Source organism: Anoplopoma fimbria, chromosome 7 (assembly GCF_027596085.1).
Source record: "Anoplopoma fimbria isolate UVic2021 breed Golden Eagle Sablefish chromosome 7, Afim_UVic_2022, whole genome shotgun sequence".
NCBI classification, from domain to species: domain Eukaryota; kingdom Metazoa; phylum Chordata; class Actinopteri; order Perciformes; family Anoplopomatidae; genus Anoplopoma; species Anoplopoma fimbria.
The window spans coordinates 11077852-11105472 of record NC_072455.1 but is presented as its reverse complement, the minus strand read 5'-3'; the positions used below and the strand labels follow the sequence as shown (position 1 = coordinate 11105472).

At 38.7% G+C, this 27621-nt stretch overlaps 2 protein-coding genes and 1 pseudogene across 2 annotated transcripts; 1 reads left to right on the top strand and 2 right to left on the bottom strand.

The window, feature by feature from the left end:
• Positions 1–3897: 3897 nt before the first annotated feature.
• LOC129093508 (structure-specific endonuclease subunit slx1-like) lies at positions 3898–8746 on the top strand (annotated as a pseudogene).
• Positions 8747–12868: 4122 nt separating this feature from the next.
• Positions 12869–17184, bottom strand: LOC129093507 (uncharacterized). The gene is made up of 7 exons (XM_054601547.1): positions 16857–17184; positions 16541–16662; positions 16321–16431; positions 15568–15621; positions 14544–14702; positions 14019–14141; positions 12869–13793 (listed from the first exon to the last, which is right to left on the bottom strand). The coding sequence occupies exons 1-7, from the start codon at positions 16861–16863 to the stop codon at positions 13755–13757; spliced, it is 615 nt and encodes a 204-aa protein (XP_054457522.1). The 5' UTR covers positions 16864–17184; the 3' UTR covers positions 12869–13754.
• Positions 17185–17470: 286 nt separating this feature from the next.
• cd68 (CD68 molecule) lies at positions 17471–25224 on the bottom strand. Its single transcript, XM_054601546.1, is given in 7 exon segments — positions 17471–19535; positions 20544–20717; positions 21079–21145; positions 22632–22751; positions 23123–23442; positions 23445–23597; positions 25087–25224. Coding segments are annotated over 7 exon segments (1023 nt in total). The 5' UTR covers positions 25136–25224; the 3' UTR covers positions 17471–19395.
• Between the last annotated feature and the right edge of the window lie 2397 nt (positions 25225–27621).

Below are 27621 nucleotides of genomic sequence, written 5' to 3'. Positions count from 1 at the left end.
TATGCCACTTCTGTCCTCTGCCAAAAACATGGGGATAAACTCAGACCTGTTGCTTATTTTTCTACAAAACTGGATCCAGTAGCAGCAGGTCTGCCCCTCTGCCTTAGAGCTGTAGCAGCTGCAGAGAAGGCAGTAACAGCCTCTAGAGATTTAGTAGGCTATTCTGAGCTCATACTCATGGTACCACACGCTGTAGCTCACATTCTGCACACACAAAAGACATCGCATTTGTCTGCGCAGCGCTGGTTGAGATATCACACCACATTGTTGGAAATGCCCACCGTCACGATCAAACGCTGTTCCACTCTAAATCCTGCTTCTCTTCTCCCAACACAGGAAGATGGCGATGACTCAGAAAACGTTCATGACTGTGTGCAGGTTCTGGAGGAGGAGTGTTCGCCAAGGGTTGATCTGTCAGATACACCTCTCCCAAACGCTGACCTTGAGTTGTTTGTGGATGGTTCTGCATCGAGAGACAAAACAGGCGTCAATCAAACAGGTTTTGCTGTTGTCACTCTACACGCAATTGTAGCATCGGGCAAATTACCATCTCATTTTTCAGCACAAGCTGCAGAGCTAGTAGCACTCACCGAAGCATGCAAACACGCTGAGGGCGGAACAGCAAACATCTACACAGACTCTCGTAATGCGTTTGGAGTGGTTCATGACTTTGGTGCCCTTTGGCGACACAGAGGTTTCCTCACCTCCTCTGGAAAACCTGTAGCTAATCACCACCTTGTTTCTGATCTTTTGGTTGCTATAATGTTGCCAGCAAAAGTATCTGTGATGAAATGTGATGCTCACACTAACAACTCTGACCCTGTCTCAGTAGGAAACACTTCTGCAGATGCAGCCACAAAGGCTGCTGCTGCTGATGGTGACATGTTTCACATCCTCTTTTCCTCCTCACAGCCTGACATTAACCCATGTGCTGATCTCCCCACCATCCAACAACTGGCTACCGCCGCAGAGAAGGCGTTATGGTCAAAAGCTGGAGCCACATTTTCTAACAAAATTTGGCTCGGACCTGATTCAAAACCATGTTTGCCACGTGCAGTCTTTCCATTCTATGCTAAACTAGCACATGGGAAAGACCATGTAGGCAAAGGAGGAATGAGTATAGCCATAAATGCTAAATGGTATACCAGAGGGTTTTCAACTTTTGCCTCTGATTACTGTAAAAGGTGCGTCACATGTGCAGCACACAACGCTGCTGGAGCTCCTAAGGTTACGCAGCACGGTCATCCCCCCCCCCAAAGCCCTTTTGAATACTGGATGATGGATTTCATAGAACTCTCACTATGTGAAGGAAAGAAATATTGTTTGGTGTTGGTGGATATGTTCAACAAATGGGTTGAAGTTTTCCCTTCTTCCAAACAGGATGCAGGTGCAGTGGCCAAGGTTCTCCTCAGGGAAATCATCCCACGGTGGGGAATTCCCACTAAACTCAGCAGTGATAATGGTCCAGCTTTCATACATCAAGCTATGAAAGAAATGTCTGAATTTCTTGGTTATGACCTTAAATATCATTGCTCTTACCATCCACAGAGTGGCGGTGCTGTTGAAAGAGAGAATGGCACCATAAAAGCAAGACTCAGCAAATGTTGTGAGGAAACTGGTTTGACATGGATAAAAGCACTTCCTCTTGTGCTTTTCCACATGCGCACGCGAATCAGAAACAAACATGGTTTGAGTCCATTTGAGGTAGTTTATGGGAGGCCTCCCAATACAGGGCTTAGACCAGGGACTACTTCTTTAGACTCTAAACTGTATGATGACAACATGTTGAATTACTGTATAAGTCTCTCAGCCTCCTTTTCAGCTCTCCATTCACAGGTAAAAGCCGTACTGCCCACGCCAGCTGACACGCCACAACACAACTTCAAGCCTGGTGACTGGGTGGTGATGACTTCAGGAGAAAACACTGGAAGCAGCGGCGGTTTCAAGGTCCGTTCCAGGTCCTCCTGATCACCCAGACCGGCGTAAAGGTTGCTGGTAAAATCCCTTGGATCCACGCCAGCCACTGCAAGCGCGTCCCGGAACCCGACGACTTCCAACCATCTGTTGGAACAGGTGGAAAGTAGCGTGCCAAGCTACCAACGAACGCATCGGAGACCGTGTTGTGAGCCAATCACCTCACTTATTTTGTGTGGCTGGGGAGAGAGAGGAGGGTAGTAACCCGAGTTTCTCAAACTGCAAGAAGGTCACGCATAAATAAGTGTGGTAGGAGGTTAACTCGCGCGTCAAAGATGGCGCCACCACAAGGACCTCCATGGCATCCATTCAGACACCCAGGTTTTTGTGGCCTGCGCGGTACAATGTGTTTCCTTCTTACCCTGGCTGTACTAATTGTTATCCCATTGTTATGGCACAAAGCACAACACGCATCACAGAACACTAAGACACCCTCAAGTTCAAACAATGGGACAAACGTAGCTAAATTAAGACCACGCAGATCCACTCCAGCTCACCAAACCAAAGACGTACGGGTATGAGTTACGGGCCAATTCAGGAATTGATACCTCTATGTGGGATTGGGTAGATAGGACATTGGGTAGATGGAAATCCTTCATTGTTTCTGGTCTGATGGGTTGTGCCCCAACTTTAGCAATACTATGTCTTTTAGGTTGCTGTGTTATTCCAATGGTCAGAGGCTTGATAATGCGTGCTATAGATAAATCTGTCTCACATCAAATGACCTTGATACAGGTGATAGAAGAAAGCAGGCGTGACCGTGCTGATGCTGCTATCCATACATGGCGACGTGAATGGTCTAATGTCACGTCTAATGTTACGGAAGAATCTGTGTATGTGAACGGAGATTAACCTTTGATATCATTAATTTTTGCATCTTTTGTTGTTGCTCAAAGATGCCTATGTCTCATTTTGTTAAGAGATGTTTTCCCTCACGGGACTGATGACATGTTATCGTAAATCTTAACGACTTGATATCACTGATGCTTAATTACCTGTGAGTTGTATAAACTTTTACGGCATATATTACTTTGATTACTATTGTCACTGTTTTACTGATGTTTTGATTTACTAATGTTTATTACAACATTTAATATGTTACTAATAGTCATGATCTAATACCTTTTTATCTTTTTTTTTATCTACTACTTAAGTGATCATGTATGATCAAAAGGGGGAGGTGTAGAGGAAAAAATGATAATTTAATGTATAACCTTTGTATTAAGTGTGACTCTCTGTGTTATACTGTTTTTGTGGCCTGGCATGACCGGCTCCCTTATCCGCTTGAACTATATTTGAACCCCTGATGTCTGGCTTTCTTTATACTTAAACCTCTGATGTCTGGATCCGCTTGAACTGTACTTGCCTTTAATGAACTGTCTTTGTTACTTGTTTTTTTATTTCATTTTTATTTTTATCTTGTCTTTCTTTTACTATGTCTCTTGTGTGCACTTTACCCTATGCTGCTGTAAGCCTGCAAATTTCCCCGCTGCGGGACTAATAAAGGATTATCTTATCTTATCTTATCTTATCTCTTATCTTGTTAATACAATGCCTGATCTGTATACCACACTGAGTGCCAAATGATGGAAGGTTGAAATATAGCCTAGCCTGCACATTAACCGTTTGATGTGTGTCTGAGACAAGAGTGTGCCTTCATTTGGGAAATTTCCTGTTCTTTATTAAGCGATGTCTCTTTGTTCTATATTAAGTATGTCTATCCCTTCATTGAATGTAACTATTGACTCTTTGTTCTTATGCATATAAAAACCCTGGTGAAGATGCACTCAGGACCGATTCCTCGGCATCCGCTGACTGTCACTTTGTTGGTTTCGGTCCTTTTGCGCAAAAGCTTATAAATATACAAAGATACATTTATCTTTGTTGGTCTCCCTTATTCGCCCAACTTCCACCACAATGGACACAATCTGAAACTGCAGCTGCAGGTCCAGCGGTTCTACTCTACCACGACTGCAGAAGCTGACAGTCACTGAGGGACGTTTCCACGGGGATGGACTGGATCGCTAACATATAGCCAAATATCACAAATGTGCCTCATCTGTTCAACATAAAGATCAGAAGCTGCAGAGCAGCTAGTGAATGGACATCGGGTCGGTTTTCTTAACAGAACTTTTTTGGGCTCGATCCACTTAGGTGCATATTTAAAAGGACCAGTTCAACATTATGCAAAATACACTAATTTGCTTTCTTGACCAGAGTTAAACAAGAAGCTCCATATCACACTGATATCAGTCCATTAAATGTTAAGCTAGAGCCAGGAGACTGTTAGCTTAGCATAAAGACTGAAAACAGCTACAATAGTTAATACGCGTATTTCCCAAAATGTCAAACTTTCCTTCCTTCCTTTTTAATATTTTCGGCAGTAAAGTGTATTAGAGTAGACCTAGCGAGGGAGGAGAGATGGACTCCTAAGATGCTTTGTCTATATAACTCATTCTAGGTCTATCAGGATCAGACCAGACTCCTTACTGACCCACATGGACAGTCTATCCGTGCATTTCTATGAAAACACAGCTACATATTGTATGACAGAGACAGAGGCAATCAAGTTGGAACAGCAATCAGTGCAATTATTTTTGACAAAGTTTTAATAATCCCTGACTAACATTCCTGTAATTTTCCCTTTGTGATCATTAATAATGCAGACACACTCAGTATAATCACCTGTAACGTTATGGATATGGTAACTTCCCTTCTTTTAAAAAATTAAATCCCTAGCAGACAGAGGACAGAATATTTGATTCTTTAAAAACTAAGGAAAAACAAAACATTTCCACATAATCTTAAAACAATGAAGAAAAACTAAAATGTATTTTATCGTGTTATGCTAACATTACTTATTCCATGGATGCTCTATCTAACGTTAAAGCAGGAGCTGCATAATAATACCCCGCTAATCTCCTTCTGCAATGGTTGTCGAGGTAGAAAGCTTCTTTGGTGTGTACATGTTGTACTGCACCAATCCCAAATTCAAAGGCCGTATTTACATCGGCTTCACGGTGAACCCTGAGCGCAGGATTGGACAACACAACACCGGACGGCACAGAGGGGGAGCCAAGAGGACCAGTGGAAGAGGACCATGGTATGACATTGCACTACATTACAGTCATTTAGCAGACGCTTTTATCCAAAGCGACTTACAATAAATGTATTCAACATAGGTATTCAAGAGAACTACTAGTCACCAGAAGTCATAAGTGCATCTCCTTTCTTAAACGAGCATCTAAAAGCATAAACCAGAGCAAAAGTATAGTGCAGAAACAAACTAATACGAATACAATAAGTGCAACAAACTAATACGAATACAATAAGTGCAACAACTAATACGAATACAATAAGTGCTAAGCGGAAAGCTCAGGGTAGTACTTCTTGAAGAGGTGAGTTTTCAGCCTGCGCCGAAAGATGGGCATCGACTCTGCTGTCCTGACGTCAGTGGGGAGTTCATTCCACCACTGTGGGGCCAGGACAGAAAAAAGCTGTGACCGGGTCGATCGGCCGCAGGGACCTCTGAGCGACGGGGCAACCAATGCCCTCCATGACCTCATGTCATGACCTCATTTGACTCTACTATATTACATGATGAGCGATGTGTTATTACATTATTAGTAATATTCAGTTATATTCCTTATTTTTGTTCAGGGAGATGGTCCTCATAATACATGGCTTTCCCTCGGATATTGCTGCCCTTCGTGTAAGGATGAACATGTTTTTTGATGTGACAAAGTTGATCAATAGTATTCACTTGAAATGTCTGTTATGGTCAGGGTGTGAAAGCAGCATTTATACTTTAGGTCCTTATAGAATCAATGTTAAGACATGGTGGACAGTTATTGTAAAACATAAGTTACAATAAATACAAACTGTGTTTCCTACCTAGTTTAGAAAGAGTTTGATAAAACAGAAAGGGCAAAGAAGGACAAAGGGAGTTCCAATATTAGATCTTGAGTTTAATCCTGTGGCTCAATGGTTCTTAGAAATATTTGATCAAAAAGAAGTTCATCTCTTCACTCTCACATTTGCTGCTCTAGATCTCCATATCAAGTTACACACACACACAAAAATATATATTTGTACAGTAACGAGTAGTAGTACATACTGTGTTTGCAGATTGAGCTTCTACATGATGCATGTGGATGATGCTAAATAGTAAGACCAGATCACCTCAATTTTAAGCGTCTTCTCACTCAGATTCTGCAGATACTGATGAAACAACATTCAGGGTTTCAGTTTCAATAGCTTTTTGGAAGAAAAGGTTTTTTTGTTATTCAACAGTCTACATTACAGACATTGGGTCAGTGCCTGAACAGGGTTTCTTGTTGCTTTCCAGACTTCAACTCACCTGGAAATCTTAGGCTGCTTTATAAAAAGTGTCTGTGGGCCTTTTTACATGCTCTTTTAAAACATAAATAGTACATAAAATAAATCTAGCAAATGGTTGATCCAAAGAAGATTTATTAGTGCAAACTATGTCCCTTAAACATTCAATTCCTGGTGTCCTTTTTCTCACTCTGCTCATTTGCATTTATAGTATTCATTTGTTTGAAGAAAAACTATTTATTCCATTATTTAGATTTTATAACTAAGAATATTTCTAACTATCATCATTCTATTTGTCAGTTTGAGTGGGCGTGGCAGCACCCTCACTCCTCCAGGCGTCTGTCCCACTCGCCCGCTGGCTCAAACAGGAGTACAGGATGGACTTTGAGCCCGGCCTGCAGCCACCGCTGCACATCCCTATAGCTTTTGGGAGTGTGAGAGCCAAGAAGAAGCTGCAGTTGGCAGGAGAGGAGGATGATGAGGAGGAGACATCCAGATGTTTTCTCTGTAAAGTGCTGGTCAAGGTAAAGTCTTCTGATTATTAAATATTTGAAGATACGCTATTTTATTAAACGAACAGTTCAACAATATTTTGTGAAATATCTTTAACCTGACCTGTACATAAACAGAGTGAAATGTAGCTATCTCAGGAGGGTTGATGTGCTGGGTTCATTCACACAGTGCTTCCGTGTAGCGGTTACGGCTACGGTGTGGGTTGCCAGATACAGTTGGTGAGTAAAGGACCTCACTGACAACAAGACTCCAGGAAGCTGCACAGTCACTGTCTGCATCCGACTTTTCCTCACGAAATCGTTCTAACACAAAACTCTACCTGAAACCACAAATAGTTTTTTTGTATTTGTTTGTTTACATTTGAACAGATTACACATGACACGTGACTAGATCAGATTAACTTTGCTTTTTCGCTTTGCACAGAGCCAGTCTAGCTGTTTTCCAGCCGTTATGCTAAGCTAGGCTAACCTCTTCCTGACTTCAGCTCTAACCACACATACACAAGATTGATATTTATATCCGTCTGAACATCTCACTCCAAGAAAGAAAGGAAATTAGCTAGTATAGTTAATAGTTAATGAATTGTAAGCATGTTAGAATGCTAATGTTTAATAAAGCTTAGTTCATACTCACCGTAGTGCAGCCTGCACGAGGTGCACTCAACAGAAAGTTACGTAATCAAAGTCGGTGCTTGAGGGATTTGGTCACGGCTCTCGGTCGGGTTAACCTGGCGTGGGCGATCACGTGTCTGTCACAAATAGTTAAACAATTAAAGCAAAAATTTCACGTTTAGGGATTTTTCAAAGAAGGCCAATTCACTTTTAGATGCTTTAGAAACAGGAAGTCTTAAGAATCTTCATTTGAGTAAATATTTTGCAGCCAATTCAAATAGTTTACAGGATACTCAACCTTTGATTCTTTATAATAATCGTGTAATACTTGACTTGTTCCTTAACAGGGCTTGTACTAAGGCAATAAAATAGTCCATGAAAATGAGATGTGAGTTTACAGTTAATTACAATCCCTCCTCGTCATGGTGGAGGTTGGTTTATGGCAATTTGCCGATTACACCTACAGTCTATGGGCATATCTATGAGTTACACTCGTTGTCTTTTTGATTCCTCACAAATCATTTTTCTTTGTTTGCCCTTTGGGGTTCCAGTTAGTTTCAGGCAGTAAAGTAAACTGTCGGTCCGTACATCTTTATCTCTTCTTTTCCGCAGGTGTCAGAGAAGCTGAGCTGTTTCCACCCGTCCTGTGGAATGAGCAGTCATGTGATCTGCCTCGCCAAACATTTCCTGAAGTCGGAGCCGTCCCACCTCCTGCCTGTGGAGGGTGAATGTCCGGCCTGCCGTCGCTCTGTGCTGTGGGGGAGTCTCATCCGTCATAAACACCGCTGCTTCGGAGACCTGGAGGAGTTTGCACCGGCTGCGTCCCAGGTTGTAGACCATATACCCATATGTCTGTTGATAAAAGTATATTTGTCATTTGAATGTGGCTCTACCTAGCTAGATATAAGTATTACAGGGGAATGTAGTTTTAGTTTTACTAATTGGTCCTCTGATCTCCCACAGAGCCACTGGGCAGATGAGCTGCAGATATGAGGGAACGGACCTGCAAACCTTTATTTCCTTGTTGAATGACCTGCAATGTCATAGAGAATCATGTAGATTATGTGTAATGGATGTGCCTTTTCAAACTGAGCAGGAATCTACAGTGACTTCATAAAAGCTGTCCAGCAGGGACGTGCACAGATCCAACCTCTCTTCCATTTTAGTCATTTTGTTCACGAAGTATCATGTATGTTTAAAATATTCCATTTCTGTGGGGAACACACTTTTGATGTGTGTGTTACAAATAAAGTGAGGTTTTTCTACAGAGTGCATGAAGCCTCCTTTTCTGTCACTAATACAGTGGTGATAGTTGAATGCACAGTTATATAATTCTATATAAATATAATAATATTATTTCACCAGACTTTACTCCATCATACATCTATAATTAATGGTATTACTGTGTGCTTTTTCCTGCTAACAAGTCATTATATTATAAAGTCTTGAACAAAACAAATATTAGTTTTCTGCAAGGGAGGCAACCTGGGCCTAAGAGGCAACGATCAATTGATAATTTATAATGATGTTTAAAAAAGGAAAAACAAACATAATTTTTTTTTAAGTATAAATCATATTATTATTCTAACTAATTGTACCATGAAATAACTTACAAAAGCTTCCCAAAGCACTTAAAAATATGCAACAAAGCATTGCATACTACTTGCTACGTACTTCTACTTCAAAGGGAAACATGAAAGTAAATGGTGTAAAAATTAAAATAAGGTGAAAATGACTCACCTAACTAACTATCCAGCATCATCATTTGAAAGCTCAAGTAGACGTCAAGTAAAAGTAAGTAAGTTGTGCTGATAATGCCTTTCTTTCTCATCAGTTTATGTACAATTTTGAATGCAGGACTCTGGCTTTGCACTATTAACAGTTATAGTTTTACTTCAGAAATAATTTCTCTTCATTAAGTTTTAATATATTTTCTTGCAAGTTACATCTTAGATTCCCAGAATGTGGTCACTTAATCCAAATAACACCTTTGTGGAAACTGGCTGCGATGATTTTGAAGATATGAGAGGAGGTTTGAAGAAGATTAAATCGTACCTGTTTACTCCAGGTAAAGGAAGAAAGGTTTGGTTGTAACATTATCCAGAATCATCCAGCAGCCAAAGTGAACTGCAGTCAATCAGCCGTTGTCTGCCCGCTGTGGACAACTTGCGCCAATCCGCAGAGCCCTGAAGCTCCGCCCTGCTGCTGCACATCGGACCAATATCACAAAAGCACAAAGTTGAAACTAACAGACTTTTGATTTGACTTTTTACGAACTTTTCTACCTACTATACTGTGAGTTTGTTCTTTAAAGTCTTTTGGAGATTCTATACTATAACGTTTTTTTTATGACATACTATACTATACTTTTTCAGATTTTGTAAACAAACTATACCATGACTTTTTCGAATTGGCATGACATTTTTTGACATGCTAAGCTATGACTTTTTTGTGACTTTTTCCAACGTTCTATTTGTTTTTTTTTTACATACTAATAGATTTTTTAACATACTATACTTTGACTATTTGGCCATGTTATAACATGACTTTTTTTGACATACTTTACTTTTTCATGACTTTTTTTATAAACTGTACTATGACTTTTTACACCATGCTATACTATGATTATTTTACAAAAAAATTTGACTTATAAACTATGACTTTTTCATGACTTTTTCGACATACTATACTATGACTTTATTTCGACATACTATACTTCTTCACTTGCGTATAAATATATTTTCGTAACACCGTTTCGGTACGTAGACCTTCATCAGGTTATTTTACAAGGAAATGAGGATGCATGCATTAAATAGAACTTGGGGTTCGTAAATAGGTTGGTAGACCAATCAGATTGCCCCAATCACATGACATCAATCAGTCATCCACGAATCGGAACCATCAACAAATAAAGAATAAATTTGCATCATATCGTGGCACTAAAAGCCTACAAACAACATGAAAACATACACATAATACATAATATATAGGAGGAATGTCTTCAATCAAAAAACACATGAAGAAGATAATTATGGAAATTATAGAAAGGCTGTAATGCCAAGATCAATACTTTTCTTTTATAGGACAGGATTTTTAGGAGTTTGCATAGGTTTTCTTCTACAGTCACATTATAAAGAACGAGTATTATACGTTTGAAATAAGTACAAATAAAATTAAATCGAATAGAGCATCGGAAAAATCTGAAAAATATTTCATAACATTACGTTTAATAATAATTCATCATTCAAACCTTTGGGAGACAAGGTTTGTAGGGTGAATATCCAGAACGCCTCACGTTGTTTTAAAAACAAGTCAAAGTCGCCACCTCTAGGTGGTAGTCTGACTTTTTCAATGCCACAAAACCTTAAAGTAGATATATCGTGTCTTTTATCATTAAAGTGTACCGCTACAGGATAGTCTCTGTCATTTCTGCGTATAAAACTTTTGTGTTCACTAATACGCAGCTTGAACTTTCTGGTAGTTTTACCTACATACACAAGTCCACATGGACAACATAGCATGTACACAACATGTGTGGAGGCACAAGTGATAACACTCTATATGTGAAATACTTTGTTGGTGTGAGGGTGATGAAAACTGTAGGTTTTGTATGTATTATTGCACTGTGCACAGCTACCACAACGGTAGTTGCCATTGGGTAGGGGGCTTAGCAGTCTCTGTTGTGTAAGTAGAGGGGGCTTGTAATGTACAGAATCTGCATGAACCAATAGGTCCTTCAAGTTTTTTCCTCGTTTATTCACAAAAAGAGGCATATCATTAAAACGTGGGGCTAGTTCGGGGTCTGATTTTAAAATATGCCAGTGATTTCTAAAAATTGATTGAATGGCATGTGAGTGTGGGGAATTGGAAGTGATGCAAGTAACAGAAAATCTTTTCTCCTTTTTTTTTAGATTTTTTCAGTAATTCCAAGCGGGGTTTACTCAGTGCAGACTCATATGCCCTCTGAATCCATTCCACAGGGTACCCTCGCTGGACAAATCTGGCTTTCATTTCTTCAGCTTTGTCCATGAAGTCGTCAGTGGTGCTACATACTCTTCTGAGTCTAAAAACTTGGCTTTTTGGGAGACCCCTCTTGAGTGGGGTGGGATGAAAACTGTTTGCCAATAGAAGAGTGTTTTTGTCAGTTTCTTTCCGGTATAAAGAGGTTGATAGGGTGCCATTATTCTTTATTACCCACATATCTAGAAGATGAACCTTTTCATTACTATATTCCATTGTGAATTGCAGATTACTGTTAAAACTATCCAAAAGTTTAAGGAACTCCTGCAGTTCACCAGTGTCACCTTGATATACACAGAACACATCATCAATATATCTGTACCCTTTCAAAATTTTGGGCAAGTGTATATTCTTTTCAGGGTTCAAGACAAAATTTCTCTCGAAAAAACCCATAAGTAAATTGCCGTAATTGGGTGCACAAATAGAGCCCATGCTGGTACCAGAGACTTGAAAATAAAAATCTCCATTAAAGTTAAAATAGTTCTTATGCATGACAAAAGAAGCTAAATCGGTGATCAATTGATTAGGTGGATTAGCTGCGTCACCCCGATTCTGGAGATAGAAGTTTAAAGCCTCCAAACCACCATCATGTGGTATATTAGTGTAAAGGCTGGCTACATCAAATACTATGACATATGACATACTATACTATGACTTTATTTCGACATGCTATACTATGACCTTTTTATGACTTTTTTTGACAAGCTATTCCATGACTTTTTTATGACTTTTTTCAAGATACTAAACTATGACTCTTTTAGATATACAATACAATGACTTTTCTTGACTTTTACCATGGGAAATATACATTTCAGGGGTCGATTCAAATGTTTCCAGAATTTTAGAAATGACTATGGTCAGAAGTCCACATTCCCCAAATACAATCCGACCTCCCTTAAACCAGACAGGACTGGGATTGAATAGCCACCAAAATAGGCCAGTGAATAATTCAGATATTTTCTCGTTTATCAATGTAAATGTGAAATTACATGCCGATTATGATTGTCCAAACGCTGTTATAAAAGCCTTCTCCACACTGCCAGTGTACCTCAGTCGTTTTAATACTGTATTTAATGTACAATTTACCAGAATGCACTTAATTTATGTTCTTGAAAATGTCATAATTAGTAGTACAGTGTCATTATAGTAGATATGCTCTCCTTCAGAGCGCTAAAACTCCAATGTTCCAATATAAAATATAGAGGACATGACTTTGGTGTCCTTAATGTGTCTTCGGACATGATACATTGTGGACATCTCCAACCAGCCTCGGAGACAGAGTGAAAGTAAACAGAAATGGTGCCTGTGGACCAGTATACAGAAAGACGGTGTGTTACAGTCCAGCATGTTGGCACCACACACTCTAAAAAAAACTTTTTCTTTCACAAATAAAAAATAAAAAAACACTAAACTAAAAAATACAGCTTTTATTTTCCATAGTTGTTAGTTGCAATCACATAGGAAACATCAGTAAAGCATATTATAGGTAGTGATCATCATAAAGTAATCAACAATCTGAGCAAAAATATTTTCAGAAAAGCATTAATGTGTATCAATTTGTGATGTTATTTATGCTGTAAGCGTTAAGTTGATTTGTTGCCTCTATAGAGTGGTGCAGGGATGGCGTGTTTTTATTGGCCAACATACCTTCCAGTTAGCATCGCTCTGGTTACCTCCATAAAAAAGCGTTTTGTTTTTTTCCATTTTTCACAAATAAACATAGCTTTTTAGGACACGTAAAAGCTTCAAAATTCTTAAGTGGGATATTGACAAAGGTATTTTATGTTGTAGAACAAAATGTTAAGTTTGTGTTAAGCGCAGACATTATTTCAGGAAACCAAAAACGCATTCCAAAAACCCATTGACTTTGAGACATGGGAACCAGAAAACCAAAAATGTTGATGATTCCCGCAGCACTCTATACAGTTGTAACTATTTAGCTATGATTAAAGTTAACATTAGAGAAGGAGTACATATGAAACAGAAATCTTATGAAAAAATAAGTAACATGCAAAGTGTGAGAACATTGTAATTTACTAAAAATACTGACGGTTTCTTAAGCTCCTCCTCAGAGGAAACCCCAAATGCTTTTGATTTTGATTTTTTTTTTTTACTTCTTGAGTGGAGTGGAACAGCTGTAAATACAACATTGACACATTACCACCTTATAAATTTGCTATGGATGTTATATCAGAAAACACTTGCATATTTTACACATTACACACAGTCATTGGATCCATTGTTAGTATAACAATATTGATTGAAAAACTGTCTTCTGCGCTTGTCCACTTTGTCTCCTCACTGTTGGACAGGGGGCATATGCACAGTAATCACTGGCTGATGGGGACATAAAACAAAAAAAGGACAAAATGAACCCATGAAATGGTTGATGAACACAAACATTCTGCTGGCCCTGCATCTTTCTTTTTCTAGTGTGGTTAGTATATATTTAGTAGTAAACCATGGTATCCAGAGGAGCGCCATGATTGAACCAGATTTGGATACAAGATTTGTGACACAACTCAAAAATCTTTGCAGCTGTATTGCTGCTCATTAACTTACCATTTTGGGAGCTGGCAAGCAGCAGTTGACCACCTTGCAGCAGTAGACGGCCAGAGTGACGGAGATGGCTAACAGAGCAGCCTGAATGACCATAATCTCAGCATAAAGATGTGTATGGGTGCTCTGGAATGGGGATATGATTGCAGAAAATATGTGTGGACAGAATAAAGATAAAGAAAAATAATTAAATGCGTGAACTGATATGATGTGTAGTTTAATAAGGTTGCATAAAACGGCAACTGAACATGGACAAAAAAACATACATTTTCAAGATACACTTCAACTGATATGTTAAGTGCCTCTATCGCTTACACTATAACTGACACTTCATCTGCTTTCTCAGCTCGAGTGACATTTCCTAATGTCACTTATTCACTTGCAATGAAATGAACACAACATTGCAAAAAGATTACACTAAATCACTGGAGCTAACTCTGTTTGTGTGCTATATTTTCAAAGGTAATGTAATTCGAGTTTGAAACATGAAATAATTGTTCTTAAAACCAGCACATAGTTTTAGCTCACCTGAATGCTTTGGCAGGTTTCTTCTATACGAGTGGCGTTGAAGTCATAGTGTTGATACCAGCATAAAGTTGGCACGCTGTCCATTTTGATCAGACAACATATCAAGTTGAAGATGGAGGCACCACACGCCAAAATCTGCATCACTAAACAGGCCCTCAGCTGAAAAACAGGAGACAATCTTTTATTTTTTGCTTGGTTCTACTAGACATTTACAGACTGCATAATAAATAAGACAGAGGACTTGAGATAATTAAATCCGGGAATAAAAATTGCAGACATTATGATCAACCCGTTCTCACTTCCAACTTACCAAATACCGCAGCTTGGTCAGTGCCCCTAGGTGTCTGATACCGATGCATCAAGGCCTCCCTAAGGGTCTGTATGAGACACACCCGGTTTTCAACTAGCTCCAATGTAAAGCTATCGGTGTCATCATTTGATGCTCAGAGCATGTTGTGTGTTCTAGTATAAAGAGCCAGAAAGTCTGTGTAGGTTGGATGGGTCAAACAAACACAGGATTTTCACACACAGGAGACCCCTGTTCATGTCCAGTGGGAAATCAAGTCAGTGTTGACTTACTTTACAGAAGTTTTTTTAAAACAACTTACGCACTTAACTCACTCCAGTTACATAACAAACTGACTCATTTTACGCTACAAACATACTTATTTTAACTCAAACCATGACCTTTTCTAAACCTAACAAAGTAGTCTTGTTCATGCAAACCTAAAACTAAATAAACCTACACTGAAAGTCTATTTTGAAAAGACACTATGCATGCAATGAGTGAAAACTGAAACGCAGTCCCTGATGCGTCCAAAGGTGGCGCTAGATGGCAATGCGTCATAGTTTGAGGCGTAGGGCTCTAACCATTATTTGATAAGTTGAGACTGAGGATGAGATATGTTCTGGTTTCTGAAGGCAGTAGGCCTGGATCTGTATTCAGTAGTTGTCATCATACTGTACATTGCTTATGTGGGATTGGTGATTATGATGGTGTCTCCTCTCCAGCCGGGTAACTCACCGTTGGCAGATGGAGGTTCTGAGCTGCTACAGCCAAACTCCCAGCTATTATCAGCTGTGAAAAGAACACACATCACACAAACCAAAGGTTTCAGCGTCCAACCAGAGTGCCACCAGTTGACAGCACAGTCAAACCACATTAGGATGAAAAAATTGGCCTGACTACAACTAGGAGAGCAAATGGACATTAGTTAGTCGAATGAAATAAAAACAATTGACATTCCAAATATGTTGGCAAGTAGGAGTAGAAATGAGTAAATAAAATCTGCTTTCAAGGTATATAACTTAATATCATGATATATATTTTCTGGATACTCGTTTAATTAACTCTTTGTGGATAAAATTATATTAATATAAGTAAAATTGCCAGGGTTAGGCCGACCCAGCCTGAGATATCAGTTGTTTAATGTCTTCTGGGGCTCTGGAGGAAGAAGTGAATAATACTTAATACTTTCTTCACCACTGTTCAAGTGGCGAAGAAAGTTTGCCCAGTAAAATAATGATGAAAAAGATTTCCAGAAAGTATCTCTGGAGTTTTAGTAATAATGACATTTCTTTAAAAAGATCTTAAGAAAATGTGCCACTGGTTGCATTATGGGAATTGTAGGATGCATTTTTTTAAATTAGATTTTTATGGAAGTACAATACTGAATCACTGGACTGGCCCTTTAGATACCTGACATAATCAATTTACAACATTTCCATCATCTACTGTTGATCTTAGGTATAATATCTGAGTTAAACACGCGCTTACCAGCAGAGATGAAATCATGAAAGGTACGTCAGTGTGCTCATGATGAAAGTCTTTGGACATAAACATACCCACACAGGTGATCTGAAACACACTCGTGCCAATCTGAGTGATCTGGGGACAGCAGAGAAGATACTTTGTATTGAAGTTACAGAACTCGTGGTATGTATAGTTTTAAAGAGACACGCAGACGGACAGACACGCGGACGGACACACACTGCACCCCCAGAGCTTTGGGTTCAGCCTCCAGGTACTTCTCTTTCCTCCGGACGTTTCTCTGGAAGCTGACTGCGACCAGAGGGCTCTGAGCTTGGCTGATGCCTCCCTCCACAACTGCTGCTTCATCTGCAAACAGACAACTCTGCTCTTACTCTCACGTCTGACATGCTGACATTTAGAGACGCACAAGCGTCGTGCGGCGGAAATCAGCTTCAGTATCTCAAGTGGAAAACAACAAACTACATAGATCTCAATGTGCTTCTTTCCTCACCTTCGACTTCAAAAATGAGAATTCATGTATTAACAAATCATTGTTTTACCTGCCATGGTCACGATATCCGCGATAACTTAACCCTATTTTAAAGGTTTCAGCGGTCCGAGGCTGCTGATCCGATGTTTTGCAATAACTCTGTTGATTTGGGTGTTCGAGTCCCGCCCATGGACGAAGCCTTGTCGGTCCCGCCCCGCGTCTGTCTGTCTGTCACGGGAACATGACTCAGCTAAATTGTAAAATTGTATTTTATGTATTGTAAATAAATGAGTGGTGGCTAATTTAACTTTGGTTCCATGTCTACAAAAATCTGCCAACTAAACACATATTTATGGAAGTCTTGAGTTGCAAGTGAGAAAAACTATTCTCCTGATCCATTTTCAAAGTTGGACCGTTTTAGTTTAGTTTGTTCCTTTTTTTCATCTGTGAAAACAACATTGTTCTAAATAAGATTCATGCTTTCTTGCAAGTAAGTTGTATTTTCTCCACATATCTAAACAGGTGCATATATAAGCAAGTTATGTAAAAAAATAAATAAAAACAGAATTATTATATATAAATTGCTTATGGTCCTGGGAGAGAGGATGTCATATGCTGTCGTATATACACATATAAAAGAGCACACACACACACACACACGCACGCACGCACACACGCACACACTTAGAAATATATCAGTCTTTATTGGCACAGGACGTCAACAACAGGTAAAAGTGCTCACACACTGTGGATAACTGTACATGCAGGGAGGTCCCTCGTGTCACCAACTAATGGACACAATCTGAAACTGCAGCTGTGATTAGCAGGTCCAGCGGTTCTACTCTACCACGACTGCAGAAGCTGACAGTCACTGAGGGACGTTTCCACGGGGATGGACTGGATCGCTAACATATAGCCAAATATCACAAATGTGCCTCATCTGTTCAACATAAAGATCAGAAGCTGCAGAGCAGCTAGTGAATGGACATCGGGTCGGTTTTCTTAACAGAACTTTTTTGGGCTCGATCCACTTAGGTGCATATTTAAAAGGACCAGTTCAACATTATGCAAAATACCCTAATTTGCTTTCTTGACCAGAGTTAAACAAGAAGCTCCATATCACACTGATATCAGTCCATTAAATGTGAAGATAGAGCCAGGAGACTGTTAGCTTAGCATAAAGACTGAAAACAGCTACAATAGTTAATACGCGTACTTCCCAAAATGTCAAACTTTCCTTCCTTCCTTTTTAATATTTTCGGCAGTAAAGTGTATTAGAGTAGACCTAGCGAGGGAGGAGAGATGGACTCCTAAGATGCTTTGTCTATATAACTCATTCTAGGTCTATCAGGATCAGACCAGACTCCTTACTGACCCACATGGACAGTCTATCCGTGCATTTCTATGAAAACACAGCTACATATTGTATGACAGAGACAGAGGCAATCAAGTTGGAACAGCAATCAGTGCAATTATTTTTGACAAAGTTTTAATAATCCCTGACTAACATTCCTGTAATTTTCCCTTTGTGATCATTAATAATGCAGACACACTCAGTATAATCACCTGTAACGTTATGGATATGGTAACTTCCCTTCTTTTAAAAAATTAAATCCCAAGCAGACAGAGGACATAATATTTGATTCTTTAAAAACTAAGGAAAAACAAAACATTTCCACATAATCTTAAAACAATGAAGAAAAACTAAAATGTACTTTATCGTGTTTGTGTAGACAAGCTGAGTATAATTTAGATAGAATCCACGATTAAATCTGTCTTACTTGTATAACGTTGGTTTAGACTGATAAAAGGAATGTAATTCTTGTGTGAGAAATTGAATATGAAATTGCATCATTATGACAGTACTGTAAATGTAATAAACTGTCTATGGGGACAATAACCTGAACTGATTCTGAACTGAGACATTTGGTCAGTTTTTACTTTAAGTATTAAGGAAGATGTCAGTCTGAAAAGAAAGTAATTATTAGCATCATCGTTTTCATTGTCTCAATATAGAAATGGCATTTCAGAGCATTGTCCACCCTGAAAGTAATTCTCTGGCATAAAAATGCTCAAATACAAAGATTGGCATGTTAAATCTAAAAAACGTTGTCTTATATTGGAAAACCCCATATGTATGGAGCATGCCACTGGAATAATAATATAAAAGCTATTTTAGATGTATTATTACATATGCATTTATTGCTTGTTCTCTCTTTTAAAAATGAAATTACAAAATGATTGTTAGGTTTTTAAAGTTTACTTTAAATAAAATTATTAATTCAGCATTTAAAGACAGAAGGGAGGGATTAGTGGCAAATGTAATGATCTTCGAATTAGTTTTACTTGCATGATTACTATCAAACACTTTCCAGGTCTACAATCATTCCAGTGGCACTCTCCAGCCTCATACTTGGGAACTCTAGTTAGCGCTCTGTTAGTAACAGCAAATAAGGTAAACCAAGGCATAATAGTACAGAAAATGGCACATTAGGATTTAGTGAAGGTGCCCTTTAGCCCTTGAGAAAGAGCCCAGCCTCACAGACTTTGGTTTATAATAGGAGTGACCTCTGAATTGTGAATTCCGATCAAAGTGTGCCCGGCCTCCCTCACAGAGACTGGTAGCCATTGGTCCTCTTCCTGCGGCCCAGCAGGTAGACCACCAGCACGATGACAATGAGTACCAGCAATGTCACTCCAACTGCAATGGCGACGCCGTAGTGAGGCTGGTCCGCAGCACAGGGTTCAGCTAGAAAACACACACACAAACACACACACACAAACTCATATCAGAAATACTTCTGACAACAATAAAACCCATTCAATCATAGACCTCTATTTACTAAACCTTGCATCTATTATTATTATTATTATTATTATTATTAACACAAAAAAATATATATATATATAAATACTTGTATCTTCAGTAATCAACATATAATGTGTTGAATGCACTTATTAAGAAGTGCAAATGTAATTTAATCATGAAGACATGAGCCTTTTATTTAAGCAGGGGTTTGTTTACTCCAGTCTTTGACTGATAATAACATGAACACATTTAATACAATCGCTGTGTCACATTGTGTGTGACTGGAGGGTGACAAAGTAAAAATAAACTTTTCATTTTGGTGTTCATAATTACTACCCAAATAATTTAAACTAAACAGAATTATGGAACATTTTAGCACTGAATGTACTTTTCCTGACACTGAATGATAAGTCTTTGGTTAATGCAATTTTCTGGTTTGTTTAAAGTAAGTCTTCTATTTTATGTGAAATTCCTATTTTAGTTATTTTTCAAACATACAATCTTCAATAAAAATTTGAATTTTGTCATACATCAGGTCCACCGAATTGGACAATGACATCTTAACATTAATGAATTTAAATTATTACATTTTCATACTGGTAGTATGTAAATCTCCTCCACTACATCGAGCCTATTGTCTTTTTTAAAATATTGTACTTTTAACTCCACTAGCTTGATCTTAGAGCTGTATTTACTATGTACCTTGCAGATTTAGCTTTACATAAAAATCTTTGATCAGTTTGTAACAAAAAGATCCCTTGTTTTAATTTAAACTGCACAATACAGCTACTTTATGAAAAGGAGCCATTCTGCGTAACTACAGTTTAAATACATTTTGTTACTACTTTTAAATGTAATGGAGTATTGTCATATTGCCCTATTGCAGAGCATTGTCTCTGCTTGAGCCAAAATTCTCCCTGGCTAATTTTTCTTCATGAACACACTTACGAGTGCCAAACCCGCTGCCCTTGGTCAGATTGAAGGCCTGCATCCTGTCTTGATTGACATCAAGGTACAGTCCATTCCCCATGTCGAGGGACTCTTTCTTGCAGGAGTAGGAGTGTCCCACCTTTGCAGGGAAGAGATGCACTGACACGTTGTTGGCAGTGTACCGGTTTTTGCCTGCAACAAAACAAAACAATGATCAGGTGCTTTCAGGGCCTAATGAAGATTCACATGCTGATGATCGGATATGGAACCAAACCTGTTAGACTGCATTGCATTGAAAATAGGTTGGTTGTTACCGGCATCACATGCTTAACAGTAATTCAACAGATTATGTTTATCTAATGAACAGACACGCAAACAAGGAAGTTGTTGGCTGTCGAATGCCTCTGGTCTTTGTTAATATTTGACAGTGTGGCCCACCTGCAGCTGAAATATCAGTGCGCATGTAGTGAGCCAATTAGTCATAAGTTTATCAATATAATGGTAAGACATTACATCTAGAGAATGGAACAAATGTGAGTATTCCCAAACTTACCTCCACTGGTTAAGGGGTAGGAGATGTCGAAAGACAGGGCATCAACGTAGACAGTATTATCAGCGCTCTGAGGAGAGAAAATAGGAAACGCTTACATTACAAGTTGTTATCCAATGGAAGTGGTTGTTCTAGGTGCTACATGGAGCATTAATCCCCACTGTAATTAAATGTGAGATATTGGTTTTGATTTCCATGAACATATTAAGACGATTCATTGAGAATATTGACAGGCTACCTGCTGGACTCCTTTACAGCACAACGAGAGATAGTTTTACAGCACAAACAGAGTAAAGATAGTTTTACAGCACAAACAGAGTTAAGATAGTTGGTGTGAGGCGACAAAAGGTCTAATCTGTTGAAATATTTAATTATAAGTTCATATTTGTAACATTTGATGGACAAAATTCCCACAGGGCTTTCCTGAGGGATAGCATTCGCAAGAATGGGTTGAACTTACACAGGGACCTTGACCATTGACCACCAAAACTGAATTAGTTCATCCTTCAGTCCGAGTAGACGTTTGCGCCAAATTTTAAGAAATGTACTCAAGGCCTTCCTAAGATATCACGAGGATGGGGCAGATCTGAGGTCAGAGTGACCTTGACCTTTGACCATCAAATTCTAATTAGTTCATCCAAGATGTCTAACCTGTCGCCAGCGTGGAGTCATAATAAAAGAGACACTGAGTGATACCAAAACGAAATGAGACAAAATATAATGAAACGTAACGTTACTCAACAGTATGTTGTACAATCCACTTTGTTCAACTTTTTTTAAATCTAATAATTAAATATCTGTTTAAGTGTCCTTTAATAAGCTCCAATACCCATAGGATCAAGCACACCAACGCTTACACTGATCAGGTATTACACAGGCTGGCGCACTGGTAAAACTTCGAGTATAATAATTGTTTTTAAAGTTCTTAATTTATTTTATTACTTGCAATTGTTAACAGCTAAAGCTAAATAGTTTCCATAAAGGTTTTGTAAGGATTCAAACTCAGTGAGCATATCATAGCTGATTGATCGATAAGTCAATTGACTACAATCCGCAGATATTTTGACAAACGATTAATCGCTACTATCATTTTTCATGCAAAAGGCCAGATATTCACTAGTTCCTGATCTTTCATTGTGAGGATTTTCTGCTGTTCTCTGTATTATATCATGATTAACTGCATATCTCTGGGTTTTGGAATTGTTGGTCGGCCAAAACAAGATGTCTGAAGATGCCACCTTGAACTCTGAGAAACTGTGAATCAAACAAGCGCTGTGGTGTGGGGCACTCCCTGTCACATGCTCCCAGATCAGGCTTGTCAACTAAACTTCCCTTTTTTAACAACTCTTCTAAGATTCCAGTTCCTATGAAGTTACCAGTCAAACTATTTCTTATTCATCTATAGACTGAATAGATTAATTGTGTTAATGTCACAATATTTTATTGCTCAAGACTTTTAGTAAAATGCCAAATTAGTGTGAGAAGGCTAAAGTAAGGTGCCGACCTCATGGCAGCTCTCAACATATTCATTTTTTTTAAATATTTTTTTAGATTACCTTGTTGAACAGGAAGGTGATGTGGCCCTCTTTGAAGACAAGGGTAAGGTTGGCCTTGGTTCCCTGACAACCTCCTTTTGCTGTCGTCATCTTTGGCTGAACAATGAAGGTTCCATTGGCCTGAAAGATGAAGAAAGTGAGAAAAATGAGACCACTTTGTATCAGAATGTTCCACAACGTACCAACAATATTACCTTGTCATGAAGACACAAATATAACATGCACCACATGAACTAACCTTCCACAGTCAATTAAATGCACCACAATGAGGAAATCAAAACATGCCACGAAAACATTTTTCAATTCCTGAAAATAGGATACTGACAATTGCATTTCTGAAAGCTGAGTCAGAGGCTCGTGCAGATGCTTCTATATTGACACATATTTAAATGGCTTAATAAAACACTTAGTTTTCAGATAAAAACCAGCTCAAACATTTAGGTAGGCCTTTAACCAACTTTGCTGGGGTTCTAATGACTGATGAAATGTACCTTTGGTGTATCCAGTGTGATCTTTAGTGCCATCTGAGCCACCAGGCAAGTCACATTTTTGTCTGTCGTCACGCTGTAGTTTCCTACAGTGATGTTGGCGACGGGTGTAGGTTTGGGAGGAGCTGGGGTGGTAGGCTTGGTGGTGGTGGTAGCCTTGGTGGTGGTGGTGGTAGCTTTGGTGGTGGTGGTAGCCTTGGTGGTGGTGGTGGTAGCTTTGGTGGTGGTGGTAGCCTTGGCGGTGGTGGTGGTAGCCTTGGCGGTGGTGGTGGTGGTAGCCTTGGCGGTGGTGGTGGTAGCCTTGGCGGTGGTGGTGGTAGCCTTGGCGGTGGTGTGGTGGTAGGCTTTGTGGTGGTGGTGGTAGGCTTTGTGGTGGGGGTGGAAGGCTTTGGGGGGGTAACACCGGTGCCAAACTCCTCCGCAGGGATCACGGTTGCAGAAGGTCCGTAATTCTTTACATCTTCAGCCAATGATAGTGCTTTAGTCAGAAAGACAGAAACGTAGAAACTAATTAATTTCAATGTTCACACAAACACCAAGAACAAGCTGAAGCACAACATCCAACATATTGCTTTTAAAAAGTTGTTATGGCTAACCAGTTAGCAAGCAAGGGCCTAATTACCCATCTAGCAGGTTCAGCGCAACCTTATCACTCATTTGGATTAGTGCCACCTGATGAATGTGTGTCCAATTTCTTCTCATTTTAGCTTTGGTTTGGTCTCCATCAACTCCTGAGAAAAATACTTGCCTCTTTAGCTGCTAGGTGTTCTTCACCAGCTAGTCGCTAACTTTGTCTCTCTGCTGTTAGCTGCTGATCAGGTTGTGTACAGTAGGTTTATTAACCTCAATGAAAACGGCTATCTGCTGCTGCTGGGAATGTAGCTGGTGATAGGCTAATAAACAGGCTGTAAAACCAAATCAATGAGCTGAAACAGGCTAAAAAAACCACAGAGGGGAACTGCACTTAGATGATAATTATCTGTAGGTTTGTTAATACAAGTGAACCCTTTCACATTAAACAAAGCTATTTAACAGATTGTTAATGTGAAAAATACTGAATTGTGCATCTTAATGTTTGTTGACTAAAACTGCTGATCTTTGAACTGTGAGTGGCTAATTCCTTTTAAACAAACATAGTCAAATCAGTGAACATCTGCCCCACGTTTCATAACGTCAACCAGTATCGCCACATTTAAGTACACAAGTCCGCACTCCACATTTATGACACTTTGTGAGGAGTAAAAAGGGTAAAATTACAACTTTCATATTACTGATCCTGCTAAGCTTGAGCCAGATAGATTCATAGCAGCCATTAACAGTACATATGAACCATGACCTCCAATCAGTGGTCAGCATTAAGTAAACAACCACCAAAAGAGAACACAAATTGCATAATACACTTTTCCAAAAACATAATTCTAGACCATATGATCTCATTTTGGGTAATTAATTAGATTGAGTTGCACTTAATAATTACATGTAATTGTACAACCCCAAAAAATAGAAATGTTTAACTCAATGATAATATCCGCTGCAGTTTGGGCTTCAACAAAAGTTGCAGATGCACCCGGTCCTCTAAAAAACACAACGCTCTTCTGCCAGCAGACATGTGACCCACAGCTGAAACACAATCGAAAGACTGCGGAAATTTCTGTTCCGTAAACAATCCAGGAAGTCACAGTGAGGTCTCACTAAAAACATCTCTTATCTCATTTCTACACCGAATACAGATAACACGGGGACCGTTTGGTAACCTGGTGATGGCAGTACTCCGACATGAAAGGTGCATCGATTTTGTCAAGTTTTGACATAAATCATTACGTGAAGCAACACAACTGGATTACACAGCACTTATTTACGCACTGGAGACAACGAGCTCTGTAGAGAATAACCTCTTAAATTAACTTCTATAATCGATCTTCGGCGTGTGTTTGCATTAAGTTTTTACAAAGTTGGAGGAGTCTTACCTGAGACAGCCCAGCAGGCGATAAAAGTGAACACAACAGCTCTCTTCATCGTGGTGACAGGTGCTGACTGGCTGACGGTAACTTACGGATCAATGCAGCACTTCTCCTGACCTAGGCTCAATGTGCGACAACAGCGCTGCGCCTTCACACATTAATAAACTGCGGCAGTCAAGCTGCCGGAGCCACACGACGTGACCGGAAAAGGCTGATTTAAAAAAGTAAAAGTATCCCTTATGTCAGATAAAAAATGTTTATAAGGTACAGTAGATAGTAAAGAGGGAAGCCAAATGGTCTGAAAAAGATGGTATTCTTGAAGCATTTTGAATTCAAATATGTTTTATGTTTACCAGCATTTTTCAAATTAATTTCAATTATATCAGTAAATAATATTTGTAAATAATATATTTAAAGAAACCAATATGATTTTTAGGATTTTGATGTATGTTTGTGGTCTGAAATATTTTCAGATACTAATTTAAGGGATTCTTTTTCAGTTTTCAGGTAGTTATTTCGAAAAATGTATCTAATGTAACAAATTATATCACAATACTTCCTCATTTGTCATTAAAGACCCCGAGTGTTTATTCATTGCGATTGTACATTGTAAATTTAAGATGTATTATATTAAATGGCTTTGATGGATTAAGGAGATTTAAAGCTGTGTACCTGTTGTAATTAAAGTGCAAATTCAGGGATCCACTACAAATTTGACAATAATTAACTAATTGACAAATTAATAATTACAAAAACATTTCATGATTTGTGAACACAATGCGTTTTTTTTATGAAAACCCAGCTTTTGGGTTCAAAGATATAACATTGGTTCAGTGGGAACTCCAACCAGTTAGTGGTGTTACATGAGTATAAGAATAACTATAAAGAGGTGGTGCATGACGATAAAAAATCATTACCACAACCTGGGTTCTGTTCTGAGTCACTGGAGCGCACGACAGCGATTTTATTTTGAAAGCAACTGGAAGCGCAAGTGTCAACTATAGTGCTTAATGGATCTTTTAAACTGTAATATTTGAAAACTGATAGCACCAGGCTACTCAGGAAACGAAAGTAATACGACAGCAGAGAGGGGGGTTCAGACGTCAAACTGGAACTGACTACACGGACACACACCAAACCTGCTCCTTGACTTTGTTCGTCTGATTACTTTCCTGAGTTCTTTAGGACTACATTTATCATGGCCACGCATGGAAACACTCACTGCAAGAGCAAGAAGTACCAGCACGAGTAGCTGTAGGCCCAGAGCCATCAGCAGTACTGGGTGTATCTATAGTAATCATGGTCATAGTAATAGCAGTAGAAGTAGCATTAGATGTAGTGGTAGTAATGATATAAAGCATAGTCCTGATACTATTTGTAGTAGTACTAGTAAGTATCTAGTCTTTTTAGGCATAATGTAGTAGTTAAACTGGCATCTAAATCTGCAAGGTAACTTAATCACTAAAGCTTACAAATAAATATAGTGGAGTACAATATTTGCCTCCAAAATGTAGTGGAGTAAAGAAAATATAGTAGCATAAAATGTAAATACTCAAGTAAAGTACAATTAGCTCTAAATTGTACTTAAGTGCAAGTAAATGTGATTAGTAACTCTCCACCACCGAGTATATGAGGAGTGGTAGGGGTGGCAGCATAGGAATAGCAGCAGTAGTTAGTATAAGTAGCAGTGGTCATAGAAGTAATTCAATTGTAGTAGGCCTAGTAGAATACTTTAGTTAAAATAGTAGTATTTGTTGTCGGAGTAGTAGTAGTGTAATAGTAGCAGCACCGTTTTTAGTAGTACTGACACTATTAGTTATATTGTAATAGTATACTAGTGGTAGTAATACTTGTAGGGGCAGAAGTATTAGTAGTGTTATAGTAGTAAAAGTTATACTAGTTGAATAAGTAATAAGTAATTATTTTAGTAGTATAGAGCTGATCACAAAAGTAGTAAAGGTAGTAGTTATTCATATGTAGTGGTAGTAATAGCAGTCATGGTAGTTGTAGTAATAGTAGTTGTAGTAAAAGCAGTAGTTGAAGTTGTAATAAGTAATTATTGAAGTAGTATAGAGCTGATAATAATAATAGTAGTAATGGCTGTAGTTACAGTAGCTTCATAAATAGTGGTAGTAGTAGCAGTCATACTAGTTATAGTAATAGTAGTTGTAGTGGTAGAAGTATTAGTAGTGTAATGCTAGTAAAGGTAGTAGTTGAAGTAGTATTAAGTAATTATTGTAGTAGTATAGAGCTGAGGATAATAGTAGTAGTGGTAGTAGTTATAGTTGTAGAAGTAGTTGCAGTGCTACTGAGACTTAAGTGGTAGAAGAAGGACAAACAATGTACTAGTACTACTGGCAGTAGACAAGTACATTTAATGTATTAATATGACCAGGCTTAATGTTGCTGTGAGCAACTGCAGTAGACAGAACACTGAGGACATTTCCTGTCATCATGTGACACAGAAAGAGGAAACAAGTTGTTTCCCAAGCACACACACACACACACACACACACACACACACACACACACACACACACA